Source organism: Nothoprocta perdicaria, unplaced genomic scaffold (genome assembly GCF_003342845.1).
Source record: "Nothoprocta perdicaria isolate Ctin4 unplaced genomic scaffold, notPer1 scaffold_341, whole genome shotgun sequence".
Lineage (NCBI taxonomy): Eukaryota > Metazoa > Chordata > Aves > Tinamiformes > Tinamidae > Nothoprocta > Nothoprocta perdicaria.
Window position 1 is genome coordinate 10,211 of NW_020455579.1, and position 17,311 is coordinate 27,521.

Below are 17,311 nucleotides of genomic sequence, written 5' to 3' on the forward strand. Positions count from 1 at the left end.
AACTATTAAGGAAACAATCTAGAACACAGAATTTATAGAAGCAATATATTAACAGAAAAAGCTATAAAAAACACAAATTTAACAAAGTTTATGATAAGAACTGCAGCAATATTCTCCCACCTCAGCATACATTATGCTTATATTACATATAGTCATGAAAACAATTCAGGGATATTGGCCACATACAAAAGGAACGACTTGAGAACATTTCAAATTAAGGGTGGAACATCTTCATCATTTTCAACATCAACATAACTCTTCTTATTCTCTGTAATCTTTCTTGGTTGAAAACTAATAGGTCCCTGTCCAATTCGTTCCTTCTCTTGGATTATCTTTGTCACATCAGGGAATGAGTATCTACTAGGATCCACTTCTAATTTCTCAACTTGTCCACTTCTGTAACAAGAGGGAAACAAATGGAAAATACTTAATTTCAATGTTAAATTTAACCACATTATTTTCAAGGTTCTTTATAAGCCCTTTGACTATAAGACACAATGGTTGAGTGCAATTAAAGAAGGACTAAGAAATTTTATTAATTGCAAATTGACTGTTAACAGAAACTCACGCAAACAGAGAAGTCTTTAAGATTTGGTAGAAAATGAACYTTAGCCTAGCAATACTGATATACCATTATTTTGCCTCTATGATTTGTTTTAATTCAAAAGATGGTGATTGCTAGTATCACATTACAGATGTTTAGCCTCTGATGCAAGACAAAATTGGAGCATAGTTATCTTTTCTTTCTTTCTGGCTCTCATTTTCTGCTCAGTACCTTCACAGGAACTATTTATCAATCTCTACAGATTAAAACTATAAAAGCAGAAATGCATCTTTATTTAGAGAGAAAATATAATTCTCCTATTTCCTTGTATCAGCTAAATCTTACATTTTGGCACTATGAAGCCTAAAGTCTTTATATGATGAGCAAATTTTAAAGCAAGGTCAGAATTATAACAGAATTTCCTGTTTCAAACTATGCTATGGATATTCTTTTAAATCTCACTGAAAGCTGTGTACAATCCATTCAATAGGGCAACCGATATTGCAACATAATCAGATTTTAAATGTTCTTATACTTACTTGCAGCATTTATAGCCACTGTTTTTCTCTAACAGAGGAGCTAAAACATTTTCATGGAAAAAAACATGTTTTCAAGTAATTTGCAACTGTTTATAGAAAAAAAATGGAAATGTAATTGTAGAATGATGTTCTAATTTTGGCAAATTCCAACATGATTTGTACATCACAGTATTCTTTTTTAATCATTTTTTTAAGATGTGTGATAGATTAGSTCAAAGTTCTAAATTCAGGATTACAAAAGACAGTGCATCATTCATCAAAGATACGAGAAAACTACATGTTGCACCAGGAGATCAGAAGGGTTCAATAAGACTGGAACAAAGTAAAATATAGCAAAAGCTGCTGAATGAAAAAAAAAACACATTTCCTTGATGCAAATATATAAAATATATAAACCGTATATAACTTTTTAGCTGAATAAAATATTTTTTGAGGAGAACGCCTGGGAATACACTCCTTTTGGTTGTTAGAACAACGAGTTTTGCCAGGGAGCTTTGCCAAGGCTGCCAGTGTCTCCCCATGAAGCCCTGATGAGGCCTGGCCTGACATCCTGGGCACGCAAGATCTCCGTCCCAGCAGAGCAGAGAGGCAGAGGGACTCATGGCAGGTCTCCTTCCTTCCTGCCATGCCCGTAACGAAGGAAATGGGTCTGGCAGAGAGGCTGAATCGGCCTAACTGCCTCTGTCAGCCTTTCTTCTTATGCCAAGGGAATTATTTGTTCATTTTGTTGAGCAGGAGACAGCTGGAGAAGCCCTCCTGTTCTCATAATCTGGATAACCTTCTACCACAATTTGCACAAAGGAAAACTACTCAGAAGAKAATTTTAGGGCTAATGACGAAAGATGCAAGACAACTCTTCCTATTTTGTCACCCTGCATGTTCTTCAATTTTTTACTGTTCTAGACTTTTTATTGAAATAGAAGTGGATTCACTTTGTGGCAATATTCTGGAAAATGTTCATTCCCAAGAGGCAGTAATTTTTTGTTTCTCCGTTTTTGTATAATTTGTGAAACGTGCTATGGCCTTGATTCACTTTATTAGTAGCTATTGGGGAGGCTTTGAAATGAATGTGCTCTGTCCAGCACCTTATGCTTCTGAGATGTGTGAACTTGCTACTCTGAGGTACCTTTTTTAGCTCTAAAGCTAAAAAAGCATAAATATGAAAATTAATTAGCCTCAGTATGTGCTTCAGTCACATGGTAGAAAATATTTTCCTTGATTTGATGTATCTTAATTACTAGTGATAGCTTGCATTTGTTCAACAGCTCTGAAATTTTACAAATTACTAGTCATCAAAATACAATGAACTTTATGCAATTTGAATAGCTTATGGCTTACTAGCAGAATACACTTAGATACAAAAGAAACTAATTAACAGTGAGTGTTGCTAGCATCAGGCCATGTCATGAATCTAAGAAAGGATTATACACATCAGTCACTCAATTTAATCAGCACATGTTATCTACAAGTGTCTATCACTGACTAACAACAGGATAGACTGAGAATCAAGCAACATGGATTTGGGTATCCAGAAAGAAAGTGTTTTCGTCATGTATATATATACAGATAAGTATATTCTGTATATATTTCTAATTTGACTTGTTGGAAGATTGCATTTTCAGATTATCATTTTTGGATATGTTAATACAGGATGAGACAAATGAGATCTTTATGAAAAGGCCTGTAAAAATTTAGAATTGTTTTCTTTTCTAGGCTGAAGGGCTTTTTTTGATGAAGCAAAGGAAGGTAAATTATAGGTCTTTGTGCTTTTGTCCACAGGTCATTTCTACAGTGAGATTCAGGTTTTACATTACTGAGGTGAATATACCTGCCCTTGAACTTTTGTCTTATTCAGCTAAGGACTATTCAAGATGACTTTGAGTTGTAGTAATCAAAGTTTTTAACTCACCACTGCTCTTGAAAATGCAAGAGCATTTTCCTTATTTTAAAACCTTCTCACTCTTACTATGATTATGGATTAGCAGATCTTTGTGATGTAAATGAATTTTCACATCTTTCTTCTAGGTGCTGCACCTCTCATCTTTGTCATTAATCAAACAGATGTAGACCATCTACTTTGGTTAGTTCTGGTCTTTTATGAGAATGCAGATGAAACTACATTTTAAGCCTAACTGAGGCAAAAAGCCTCTTTAATATGTTGCTTATACCTGAACCCACTTCCTGAACAAGAGGTCAGCTGAACTCCCTTCTCAAGCAACATAAATTGCATAGTGAAAGTTCATGTCTTCCTAGCAGTTAACAAGCTATATAGCCTTAAAAGCATTTCTGTAATGCTGATCAGCTTCACAGAATTGCTATCTACTGCCAAGTCTTATAAAGACCACGTATTGCATGTCATTAGGACAAATAATGGATTTGCCATCTGTGCTCCTTCCACATATTTTTTCAGCTCTTTTGAGGTCAGATTTCAGATATTAGCTTTCTTCAAGTTAAAATATTTACGTTCAGTGTAGAAGCAGAAGTGATGCTGAATTCTGGTTTTGAAGATCAGGTAAATCCTCTTGCTATTCTGTTGTGTGTGTGTTTACCTCTCCACTCAAGTTCTGACTCCACCTTATCTCACATTTCCAATCTTTAGACATTCATTTTATTCTACTGCTTGCATCTTTGCAACATCATGTTATAGCTGGACTTGATGATCTTGAAGGTCATTTCCAACCATAACGATTCTATGATTCTATGTTCTCTCCAGATTGTTATGTCTCATTTCCAATCATTTCTTTTGACAGAGGAAACAGTTTTTGAAATAATCAGCCCTGTTTTTGTCAATAAATGAAAAACAGMTGAACTAAAAATAAGCAATAATTCTTCAAAGTAAACTAATTCCTGTACATCACTGTGAAATTGTAACCCACAAAGGAAATACTATCACTGAGTGCATATAGACAAAGGTTAAAATTAAAACCCAATAAAATGATTAAAAATATCCATTTTTTCTTGGCCTTGAGTTCAATGAAAGCAACATAAATTTTATATTTTGATGTCTTTCCTGGCTAGCCAGAYAATGGCTGAAATTGGATAACCTGCTTGAATTATGGATGTACTGACAGACAGAGAGGTGGAGGTTCCGGTAGCATAAGATTTTTTTCCCCTTCCTAAGAATTCAGGTATAAAAGAAAAACAAAAAAGCCATAAATTACATTCTGACASTAAGAAGCCATTCTAAAGGAAGATAAACTACATTTCTAACTTAACGTGTTATGCTTTATTGTGTATAGATGCCGATAGATTAGTTAACCAGTGCAATCTTGCTTAGCTAAGGAGGAGAAACTATTTGAATAGAAAACAGTAGAAAAAGCTCTGCTTTACATGCCTCAATTGCTCAATGCAAGAGCTATGCATAGACCAGAACTTGCTGATTTATTCTTTATTTTGTGTCTATGAAATCCTTTGTCTCATTAAACAAACTCATAAGATGCTTCTGCTGTATTTCTCTACCTCTGTATGTGAAGAATTACAATAAAAAACAGAGAAAAAGCAATCATCTCCTTTATTTTCCTTCTTTCTTTACTGGAAGAATTCCAGTGTTTGAAAACATACATTTAGAGACAGTTTGAGTTTCATCTATGTTTTCTTTTTTATTTCCCAACATGAGAAAGGAGGAATAATRTGAAGATTAGAGTATAAGACAAGTATTATCAACTTCACATAATGCTTACTTTGTAAAATTTCCAGTTTCCAAAGCCAATTCTTTCCTATATTTGAGTTTTGCCTGTAAAACTGTGGCAAATTCAGCCTTTCTGCCTTCCAGATGAATTGTGAAGGCACGTAAAGATGATGGCATTTACAGCTACTATAYCATAGAATGCTTAAGGTTGGAAGCGACCTCAGAGGTCATCTAGTMCAACCCCCCTGCACACACAGGGTCACCTAGTGCATGTGGCACAGGGAATATTAATAACAGGGATTAATAACAGGGAACATTAATAACAGCTTTATAAATCAACATGTGAAATTCCTTCCAAGGTAATGTATGTCTTTGAAAATTTGAAATAGTTTAGAAGACAATCATTGAAGGAATCTCTTTTACGTGGCAGAAGTAATAATAGTATCATCATGTAATCTAGCTAACAAGAATTTAAAAGCTTTAAAGTGTTGCATCATAGTTTAATAGATTAAATGTCTGTCGGAAAATTTAGCTAAAACATCTGTAACTGTCAAGTGAAATCACTGTAATGAATGTTCTTCTGTAATCTGAGAGACAACTTTTCAACAAATTTTAACATGTCTAGTCAGTGATTATCCAGCTAAAGAGGTCAAAACTTACTATTTTTAGTAAGATCTGTAATTCAGAATACTTCTTTCCCATCTCTGCTTTTGTAATGTATATTCCYCTAATATTTAATAAAATTTCAGTAAGCAAGCTCCTAATTGCTCAAAACTAATGAAGTCAAATACAAGAATTTGTCTTTTTGCTATGCCATGGAGCAGCTTTAGATCATCAGTTAGCAGGAAAGGGAACTTGTCCCCATTCTTACTTATTTGTAATTATTTACTTTGTAGATAAAACTAAAGGCAGAGTGCCTAGCAGATATCACTCACTACTTGACAGAGTTTTTACTGTTTGGAATATAGATCATGTCTGGTATCTAAAGAGGGCATATCTAGTTTTCCCTTGCAGAAAAACTCAGAGTGCTGTTGATTTCTTTAGATATTTCTAAGACTTTAGCTGTAATTCTGCTAGGAAYAGTCATTGCTTTTGAAAAGTAAGTATCCACTACTTTGTCTTGGACCGTTTAAAATATACTAGAAATCATTAGTAATCAAGAAGTAATTGTAATCAAGGGTGCAATGATTTTGTGTCATTAGCAGTATCTTCACAAATCCTTGCAGTACCCTATTACCTCAACATGAAGGTCATTCAAGGAAAAGATGGAAGGGCTGCTATTTTTTCTAAAAAATAAGAAAATAAAAAAAATAGAAATAATGACATAAGTGACTCTTGGATAGCCACTTGGTTAAGAGTCCTAAATCATGAGACCAAAATGAATCTTTATGACCCATAATTCAATTTTAACTATTTAGTTTTTCCATTAGTATGTACCACGACAAAATCAAACAAGGAAACAGATACAGCCTTTCAAACATTAGAGCTTAACAAACTTACCTGTTACTATAGCTTGTTCTGGTATGAATGCCATCGCTTTAAGTAAGAAAAAGGGAAAAAGTTTAGAATGTGTATTATCTGCTCGGACCAGGTACCCATCTGCCTCAGTGTCTGTCTCTAGCAATGGCCAGTACCATTTCCTAGGAATAAAGAATAACAAATAGCCCATCCTTAAGACTTCCTTTCTTCTGGCAATAACCAGCTGAAGACTTCCAAGAGCTAGAGTTTGCATTTCATTTAAGAGGATGGACCTATGTTATATAGCCTTGCCAAACTGCWTTTTGATCCCAGTTATTAGTGCAATGGCTCAACTGATATACTTTAGCAGTGACCACTTCATTAGAAAGATACAAAAAAATCATGTGAGAGATTCAAAACTGTTGCTTTCTAAACATTTTTGAGACTTGGGCTACACAGCAAGGAGCCCTGCAGATGCAGTTCACAGTAGGTGATTTGGATTTGGTGTATTCTAGTCTAATAATCTGAATGAGTTGATAGAACAAAACTGATTGCAGATATAAGTACTTTTTTGGCTTTGCTATTGGATCAGATAACTTTATAAAGTATTAGACAAGCCATTAGTCCAAGGTTCTTATACATAGATTTACTCTATATAAATCAATATTTTCAAAYTTCCAACAATAACTTACTCAATAAGCAGCCCAATTCTGCCAAGTGAATAAAGAAGGTACAAAAAAAGGGAAACTATCAGAAAAGCAAAAATGGAATTACCTTCTTGTATTTTTTTGCGCTGTACTGTCAGACGTTTTGATTGAAGTTGACACTTTTTGCCTAGCCAGGATTATTCCATTAGCCTAAAATAAAAATACACAGCCACAATTCTCAAATTCTCACAGAAAAAAAAATGAGATTTAGGGTCATTAGCATTTAAATAATCTTTTAAAAATAGAAAATAAACAGGGTGTAAAAAACAAGAATTCTCTTCTGACATTTATTTTGTTAGGTCTTTAACCCTTCCTGATGCTTCCTCACTCAACTCATTGCATAAGGCAATTTTAACCAGGTGATGTCAATAAAGTTATATTTAACTATTTAATGACCACATGTATATACAGATATGTGTGTATATATATATATGAATATATATACATAAGTACATGAATATATGCTGTCATTTTTAGTAACATTTTAATAATGCACTTTATTCTCCCAGTAGATAACTTGCTCATGATGTACTTCACACTTGTATTTCAGTTCTAGCATCCCTGTTCAGACCCTTTCATTGAAGATTAATGTGAAAGTCTGTGCTGCCCTATGAACCTCTTTCACTCCTTATAAAAAGACCTGAGTGACCATAACCTCCTTCAGCTGCTTTTACTAAAACTGAATCTAAAGTCCATTGTACTGTTTCTAGTACAATTGATTTAGATGTATTCTCTTACAACTCACCTATAAAGTTCCCAGTTCCAACTAGAATATCACCCCATAATATTCTGCTCTTATGAGTGATTTATTTCTTTGATCACCTTCAAAATAATGTTCCTTTCTTTGCTGTCAGAGAACATTGTCAAAGATGCTGAGCAAACCTGTTGATTCTGCAATCTATTGAAAGGGCCTCCTTGACAAGAAGTGATCCTGGAAGTGGTAGACTAGGCAGGATTTGCCTACCAGAGCACCTATTATCAATTATCCAGTGTCATTTCACTCACAACCTCTTTGGCTCAAAAGATGTCCTACTGTCTCTATTCAAAAGACAAGAAATTCAAGAGGAATTTTAAGTGACGTTTTATCATTTYTCTCGCCTGTGAAGCACATTCCAACGTGCATCAAAGACATAYGAGCTTCAAAGACATGGGTTGACTGTCCGTCTCTTAGTGAGTTAGATCAAGTGAGAGTAACTGTTCCTCAAAAACAGAACTTTTGTAGATTCAACTGTGGCCAAATATAAGACCTCAGGCTCCACAGAAGAATAACTGAATGAAATTTAAGGCTTGCGATATATAAGAAGAGAGAATATATAAATATAATGAAACTTTCTGATATAAATTCTTTGAAACTACAGCTATGTGGGTTATTTGGAAATAGAAAGRAGAACACATAAGAACATAATCCAGAGAACTATAGAGATCAATTTTTTGAATACAAGCTGTAATATATTTGAGAAAATAGAAGGAATTTGTGAAAACAGTATTTTTAAACTTATTATTTTAAGATTACTACAGTGTAAATACTGCACTTGAAAAATGGCACTATTTAATTTCACTAAATGTTGCATCTTTTGCATGTGTTTTGCTGACCTTCCAAAAATTCTGGAAGGGACAGCCTTAACAAGACAACAATTCTGCAATGAATTTCATTTATTTCACTTGGAAATTACTATCCTAAATATCTATGGTATAGCAGGTTCAGAGAGACAAGAAAAGAGATTTTGTTTCTCATTTTAAAGAAAGGCAACTATGAACAGATTGTAAGATGAATCTTGAAAGGGTTAGCAACTTGCTCAGGAACTCACTGAAATAAGTGGAAAATACTCAAGKGATTCGATTAGTTTTTGTTCTGTTACTGATAAGAGGGAGTCTCTTCGTAGTACTGCAGAAAGCTTAATATGGAAGCCTATTTTTAAGTTAATAGTATTCTTAAAATTTCAGCTACAGAAGGAATGTGAAGGAATTTATCTAGCTGCAAGCAACTTTGAGAATAACTGTTATCAGGAAAAGAAAGATTAAACATAACAGAATGGAGAAATTAGGCTTGTCTTATCACTGATACATGATCGTGAAAGAACTTGCATGAACCTGGATTTTCTATCATATAACTGAAAGAATATTGAGTTGATAACATCAAATTAGCATTCTCAACCACTCCGGATAGTTTTGGCCACAATGCTTTGCAAGAAAAATAACTACTGGCCTTTCAGTTTTTGCTAATCTTTATTCATTATATTTAGCTTCCTAGAATACATATTAGTAATGTCAGTGTTTTTTCTGTGATAGATCAGAGACTGAAAATGATGGGAATCTCAAAAATATCAATTGTTCACTCTGTTGAATTCTAGAGAAAGGGAACAGATTCTGTCACTTTACCTACTAAGTGAAACCTTAGTAGTGGCACTTAGTTAGCAGCAAGGTAAGATATATGCATCTTAGGTCAGCAGATCCAGGAAGTGTGGATATGTTGATAATGAGCATATATCTCTGTGTCCCGTCTATACGGGTAGTTTTTAAAACCAGTGCAAAATTTGGAGCATCAACAGGTGCTATCTACAACTCAGAAATACCTCCAAAGTACTCTCAACACTTCAAGTACCTTTGCATGACACCTCTCTCACATACCTTTGGCATGCTGACGACTAAATGCCCAGTTGTCTGTGATCTTTTAGCAGAGCTGCTGTCCGGTTTCACTTCCTCAGGGAGCACAAGCTGAAACAGCTAAAAAAAAAATTAAAGAGTGAAGTGCAACCTATTACTAATCTTTTTTTTTTTAACTGACCCGAAGAGAACATTGTGACGGATACGTTCCTTTCCCAGCTCATCCTGGCCTGTACTTTACATGCAGCCCTGTTTTGTTGCTGACCACCAGCGACCAATCTAATTCTGGCAGGCGCCATCGTCCTGATTTCTGTTCTCACTGAGACTTAACAAAAACAGTCCTCAAGGCTGTGTCGTAAACAGGGAGATAAGGCCGACACACTAACCTAAGTCTTTGAAGTTAAAAATATGACTACAAGCCAATCATCTTATTCCATAAATACTCGGACAGCCTGAGAGCCCCTTTGAGCTCTCCTGACACGGCTGCGGCCTGCACACCAGGATCTCCCCTTGGGCAGGGACGCCTCTCAAGGTTACTCCTCGAGGTTCCTCGAGAGATCTTCCTTTCCATCGCAGATTTGTGGTAAGTGAATATAGCGCTCTTTCTCTCTCTCTCTCTCTCTCTGTCTCTCTCTCTCTCTCTCTCTCTTTAACTTTACTTTGTAACATAAGCACCCTCAGTCATAAACCGTTGACCAGGTCTGGGACTAAGATTGGATCCAGCCGCACCCAGACTCCTCTCAGAAGGAGCCTGGAAAGCAAGGGGTTCCAATCTGAACCTCGTGACCCAACGGGAGGGTATCCCAAGATAATCCTGTATTATCTTGTGCCTCCATGTAGTAAATAATAGAGCGATCTTGCMATAGAATCTCGTGAAATCATTATTATACTAATAAATCATACTGTTAGTTCTTTATTTGAGTGAAGTGCATTTTGTCACTCGCCCCTGCCACCACTCGTTCCGTGACAAATATATACAGAAACATCACTGTCATATACTTTGATATTTAGCACAGTACAGGTCTAAATCCTCTCAATTTAAATATATTACTATTAATCCTAATAAATGATTAGCATGTTAAGCAGCTTTTACTTACAAGTACAGTACATGTATATGCTTGAATTGCTCTCATTCCTGAAGTGACATTTCTAAAGAAGGTTATAAAATGATACTTGACTTATGTTAGCAATTAAATGAGAACGATTATCCAGTCTATTTTAGATGTAAAGCAATTCTGAAGTTTTGTTTATGCGGTTGGTATAGTTATAAATAGGGATTTTGGTTTACTACATTAGTACTGTGACTTCTTTTAAATGAATATAAAATTATAACCTTTGAGAAAAAAAACCAATCATGTTTGAAAGGCCCTTCTAAATATATATATATATATATCCATATCCATTTATTTCTGCCAGCTATAAATTTCAGATTGTAAAATTGCAATACTCTAGTATAGGGTAACCAGTAAGCACTTATCCTAAGAAAATTGTCTACATTGTTATGGGAAAAAAAAGAAGAGAGGGGAGAGAAAAAGAGGATCAAATCTTATTTCAGGTTTTGTACCCTTTCTGGTTAGCACTTCCCCAGTTTATGTGTGATCCAAAATAATGCCAATAGGAAAGCATATCTTTTCTGCACCAGTGTATATGATTAGTAACCACTAAAAGCCAGATCATAAGTCTGCTAAAGTCAGTTAAAAAATACCATGAAACCTCAATGAACAAAGATCAGTTCTTGTACAATGGAACACACTGGAGGTCTGGAAGAGGCCAGAAGAAAACAATGATAATAACAAAATCCACAACACCCTGAATTTGAAATGAATATAGGAAAAAAAATCCACTAACCTTTCCCTTCACCTGTACTCGTACGTAAGTTGTCTGGACATCAACATCAAGCAGAGAAGTGTCCAGATGTCTTTAGAATGAAATATAAATAAATGATTGCAATATACAATGCAATGCAGCAAATAAGCAGTTCAGACTATATGCATCTTTAACTATGCTTTTGCAGAAAGTAAATTACAAACTGCAATTTCAGTTACTAAGTTAAATGAAATCTAAAATTTCAAATTTAAAGTCTTTGTGAGAAGGAAGTGCTTTTCATATTTGTTGACAAAATGTCAAATAAAATAATGTCTAAATTCTGTCAAGTTTACCTCAGTGGTGCATCAATACACTATATAACTTCAGGGTATTATATTACTCCAGGATTTCAAAATCTTCATTAAAAGTGAGCAGTATTTTGCTATTCATTTAATGCTTTAGTTTATAGGAAAACTCATCAATTTTCAATTTAAAAAAAAAAAAATCCTAAACAATGGAGCAGCTCTGTTTTAAGGGAAATTAAGTGAGCTCAAGCAGAGCAAGCCCTATTATGAAGAGTGTCTCTATGGTGGAAAACTAGTTCTAGAAAACTAGAAACTTTATTTAATTACGAGTTCTCATTAAGTGTAAATAAGCTGTTTGATTTCTAACCAGTTCTTGGACATGATAGTGTTTAGCACAAGTAGTGTCCTGCTTAAGAGTACTATGCTTTCAAATAGTTGGCTGGATCCCCTGTCGTATTTTGGCCTGGTTCAACCAGATTTTTTTTCCAAAAAAAACTGTCAGGATTTGCAAAATACATAAGTCATAGACTCTTTCCATCAGTCTCTATTGATAAGGCCACCTGGTCACTGTGGGTCACTGTAGCAGTTCTTCTAGGGCCAGGGAATGAACATAAAACCTCATTCTCTATAATCCTAATGTGCCAGTGAAGAATGGAAGGGACTTTATGTAAACCTAAATGGGAAAGTGCAGAGGTAGCCTGCATGTGGGCAGCAGCAAACACCAACTCAAGAAATTAAACTATGAAATCAAACTATTAAATTATTCTTACTCAGGAAAACAGAATAGTCTGAAGGGTCTCTGGTTTATACAATCCCATTCCTTTTGCAGAGGTTTCCAGACTTGTTCTATAACATACTACATTATTTGTTCTCCTCTTGCAAAGTCCCAGTGAACAAAGAGTGGTATATTTGAAATATTAAGTATCAGAAATTAAGAACAGTAAAAAGGAAAAGGAAAAAAATAAATAATAATTCAGACCTGTAAACCGCAAGATCCAAGATGAATTGGTTGTTTTCTTCATCATCTTCCAAAGTGAAATAAAGCCTAATAAGACAAGAAACACCTCCAGGATATATACAAGTGGAGTGCACAAAGAAGTATTACTGCACACTTATTTACTGCACACTTAAATTAAACTGTTAGCAATTTTGGATTAATATAAATATCACTTAGACAATGTCATATTATCATTTTAGAAAGAGTTGCGATTCTACTAAACAAATTAAAAAAATATATTGGCATTTGAATCAGGCTCAGTCTAAAATTTATTTTCTGTTCTCCCCAGTCAACTCCCCAGGAACAGAAATAGAAATAGTCCCAAAAATGAGTTAATTAAAATCAGTTTGTCAATGCAGAAAGAATGACACCTGCTGGTGAAATCTGTTGGTTTTTTAGTGCTATCAGAAAGAAAGATCATGAAAAAAAAAATGAAGCTCCTAGACTGAAGAACCTCATAATTTGCAAAAAAAACCTGCATATTTGTTCGTGGCAATTAAATTGTCTATAGCACAAATGTATGACTGTGTATTTCTGATGTAAAGAATGGTTTGAACAACATACTTGTTTTCTGCAAGCTTTAAACCATGTTTTAAACATAGATTGTATTAGATATATGCTTATAATCTGCTGGATGAGTTTTAAAATTGTGAAAGAATCTTACCTCTCTCCCCTATAAATTGAAAACCACATCTACTGTAAGGAGAGAAAGTATATAAAGGACTTCAAATGCTTCCAGTGTGTTAGAAAAAATCCCAGCTTAAGAAACACTTGGAGAGATCAACAAATGAGATTCTTATAGTGAAATAAGGCTAAACTTTACATAGTATATTTCAGGAATATTATAGTACTTCAATACTTTGGGTTCAGATAACAGAAATTAGTTCAGATTTTAAGTTTGGCTGAATTTTCTCAGTAATAAAAATATTTGCCACATATACTCTCTACTCTTTATTGTATTCTGATATAGTCAGCCCACAGGAAAGTTTATGGAGCTTTCACTTTACAATTTATAATTTTTAATGGAAACTGCAAAAGAGAATAACACAACAGCTTTTTCTTCCCCATTGATGCCTTTTTCTTACAATACAGATTTTGAGGAGAATTCACTAAAGAATGAAGGGTGAAAATGAGAATTGCAAAATTTTCTTGGCAGAAGCTTAGCTAGAAATGAGGAAAAGCAGGAGCCTCCTTTTTTGAGTAGTATGCAGTTTTTCCCTTTGTAAACTTACAGAAAGACACTGGTTTAATAGACCTGTACAAGAAAGCAAAAATTTCTGAGAGCAGCATCCATTTAATAGTAACTCATTAATTCCTGTCTCTGCAATACTCTGCCAGATTGCACTGAATTAAGAGCTGTAATATTCTTGTTGCAGCCATATTGGTACAAACTGTTCAATGATCCTGGCTTTACTTAGACAACCCACTGAGTAAACTCTAATCCAGGAAACTCAAGTGAAATGAACAGTAGAGATGTTAACAATGAACTCAGTGGGATCATTTTTCTTAAAGCGAGCCAACAAAAGCTTTATTCTAAATGACTATTCTTTTTTGTGCTTCTGTCAAGATATTTTTGCAAAAATGTACTCAAGTACAGTGATAAACATATTTTGCTAATAAACATATTTTGATACATCTTTAATGTTATCTACCTCAATGAAAAATAAGCATTGGTATTATAAGACAGGCTTTTGAAACCGTTAAATTTTTATGGATTTATAAGCTTCCAAGTTAAAGAAAGTGTTCTTCATACTAACAGTAAGCATGCTTTTACCTTTGCTTTTTTGCAGCTAAGGCAGTCTTAAGATGGAAAAAACTATTCAGAACACAGGAGACAGGGTATGACCCCATTCACATTGTAAAAGAGAAAGATCTCATGCAAAGCAAGCGAATTACGTGTCGTGCTGAATTCTGCCAGGTCTCCAACTGTCATCAGAAGAGATGAAAGTTTTGTCCAGAAATAGTACTTGGACGTATTTTTCCACATTTAAAGTGGCTACTCATACACATTTATCTTCTACATCCTGACTCGGGTTAAACTTTTTCCGCTATTAGCAAGATGCTGAAAGAAAGAGAACCTTACCATAGAAGGGAACAGAGTAAAATATCTTACACTTTTTAGAGAAAAACAAGTTCTTCAATCATCAAAGTTGAAGATAATAAACACCTTTCAACACTTTAATGACTGAAAATTAATTCTTTTTCTAGGCTAAGAAAATTACTTCAGTTCAATCACTCCTTAGTAGGAATATAATACCGCACATTAGAATTTGTCAGTCATCTTATTTTTGTATTGCCATATATATTGAAATACTAGACCAAATCAACTATAAAGATATTAGTACTGCTTTACTTCTTCATGACATTATTTTCCTTACATACTTAGGCTCATTTACATTCAGAGCTTTTCCATCTGCGGTGATCAAAGTCCGAAGTGGCTTCTCTTTCTTCTTTGACTCCCTTAACAAAGGAGGAAGAAAATATATTTTATCACATTATCATCTTCTGTGTTCAATAGCAAAAAAGAGGATAAAAAGAGACCGAGTAATATCTGATATTTTAAAGATGCAACTTATTTCAGGAACAAAAGGTGAAATGAAAGGTCCAACTGTACAATAAGTACAGTTATGAGTAAATACTTTGTAATAACACCTATAATAACTTCTTTCATCTTGCATATAGTATCTATTATCAAACAGCAAAATATCAAATTCATCTGGTGTATTTTAAGAAATCATTGGATTGCTTTTAAAAAAATAATAATAATTAAAAAAATGGATATTTTCCTAGCCATGAATGGCCACAATAATCATGATCCATCAATATTTTTATTTGCTTTGATGTATACATAAGCATTTCTAAAGAAATGTCCTATTCGTGTAAACTTAATTTGCTTTCCTCCAAAAATTCTTGGCTTATTTAAAAATAGCAAAGAAACAGAAAAAGGAGGGAGGAAAGAAAGGAGGGAAGGAGGGAGAGAGAGAGGAAGAGAAAGAGGGAGAGAGGGAGGGAGGGAAGAAAAGAGGGAGGGAAGGAAAGGAGTGGGGTATTACGTACTCTGTTTATAAAAGTGAATTAAACTCGGTAGCAATAAAGTAACTGTTTTATTAGTGACTGCACTGATTCTCAATTTTTGACAAAACCAGTGGCAACCTTAAAAATATTAAAGCCAAGTATCTTCAGCATAAAATAGAAAATATGAATAATCTTATTACTCAGGATGGGTATCCTGGATAAAATAAGTGAAAAAAAAATGTAAGATGCACATAAATGGTTCCTGAAATGCTACTTCTGAAACATATATATATATATAAACCATTTGAAGAAAAACAAATAACAGGAATTATGAATACAGCTTAGAAAATGAAACAAAGTGAACAGTCTATTTGTATTTTATAAAGGTTTTTTCAGAGGCAAAAGGAAATGAAGTTGATAGTGCTCAGTGACATTCAATGTGAGGTAAGTGCTTACCTCTTTTGCCTACAAAATTCCACATCTTCAAAAAACAAAACAAAACTATACCTTTTACTATCTTTAGCTCTCCTTTCTTCAATATATCTGTGAGCTTCCAATCTAGATTCTGGAGTATATGGTGTGGGCTCCTCCCAGAATCTTCTGTCTTCTTCATCATCATTTTCTTCCCATGTTTGTTGCTCTCTTTCTGTTTGATGGTTTTCACTGTCACATAGGGAGCCTGGGCTATATGAGATCACAGGGAATATTATCCAATAAAATGGAATACAATGGAATACTAATGCAATGGACTTTACTATTAGTAGAAATACTTAGACAGAATGTATTTCATTAGCTAAGCTAAGAAGTGATGTACTATAGTGATGCCTTGAAAGCCTAAAGATATTTCATCAGATGAACTTCAAAGACAGAATTTTCAGATGTCTTCACAATTTAAACGTGAAAAAAAACCTGTAATTCCTGTGATATTCATGTAGCCCGAATAGTAGGCAGCATCAGATACGACGTTTATAGGATAGCAACTTTTTATTTAGACATCTGCTTGAGTGCTGTTTTTAGAATACCTTTTTTCTCCCCTAGCCTTATCCACTGCCATCTTCAGAAATTCTCTATCTAGATGAGGTGAAATTTAGTTTTATGATACTTCTGTATGATAGTAAGTTCCATAGCCATATCTATGAAATTTAGACTCTACTGGACTGAAAATAAGATAAATGGCAACTGTAATGAAACATGATCCCAGGTATAAATTCTTCTACTGTCCGAATATACTTGGTAACAGTAGGAATCAAAATCCCATAGCCTTTTTCACTTCAAAAGACCTGTAAAATCCTATTTCATCCTTAACACAAAATAACAACAAAGTAAAAGAAAGACAGATAAAAGTGCATGAGAAGAAAAAAATCCTGCTAGAATCAATGTAAAAAAAAAAAAAGACAAAAGATTTTAAGTAGAATTATATGATCAATATTTAATGAGGAACACAAAATCTTTTTTTTTTTTAAAGAAGAGATTTATAAAATGCTATTGGTTACTGTCTACCTGTCAATTCCAAACTTAGATTGCATTTGATTTTCTTTCTTCTCCTTCCTTTCTTGCATCCTTCTTTGAGCATCTTCTTTCTCTCTGGCTCTTTTAAGAAGGTAAGCTTTTTCCTGTTCTCTGATTTTCTTCTTCACTTCTGGATAGTCTTGAAGTGCTCGAGTCCTCTCAGAGCGCTCTATCTCCTTGCTATCCAAAGACTTCCCAA

The 17,311-nt window shown here is 34.2% G+C and overlaps 1 protein-coding gene across 4 annotated transcripts in view; it reads right to left on the bottom strand.

The window, feature by feature from the left end:
- Nucleotides 1–202: 202 nt before the first annotated feature.
- Nucleotides 203–17,311, bottom strand: part of LRRC6 (leucine rich repeat containing 6) — a 40,514-nt gene continuing 23,405 nt past the window's right edge. For 3 of the 4 annotated variants that reach the window (XM_026043918.1, XM_026043920.1, XM_026043921.1), the window contains 9 exons: nt 17,104–17,303; nt 16,111–16,287; nt 14,971–15,048; nt 12,571–12,636; nt 11,329–11,398; nt 9,505–9,600; nt 6,944–7,026; nt 6,212–6,247; nt 203–396 (listed from right to left, as the gene is read on the bottom strand). In XM_026043918.1, the coding sequence (XP_025899703.1) occupies nt 210–396; nt 6,212–6,247; nt 6,944–7,026; nt 9,505–9,600; nt 11,329–11,398; nt 12,571–12,636; nt 14,971–15,048; nt 16,111–16,287; nt 17,104–17,303 (993 nt within the window). In that variant the 3' untranslated portion in view covers nt 203–209. Of the gene's footprint in view, nt 397–5,948; nt 5,998–6,211; nt 6,248–6,943; nt 7,027–9,504; nt 9,601–11,328; nt 11,399–12,570; nt 12,637–14,970; nt 15,049–16,110; nt 16,288–17,103; nt 17,304–17,311 lie in introns of all 4 variants that reach the window. The other variant, XM_026043919.1, reaches the window with a different exon arrangement.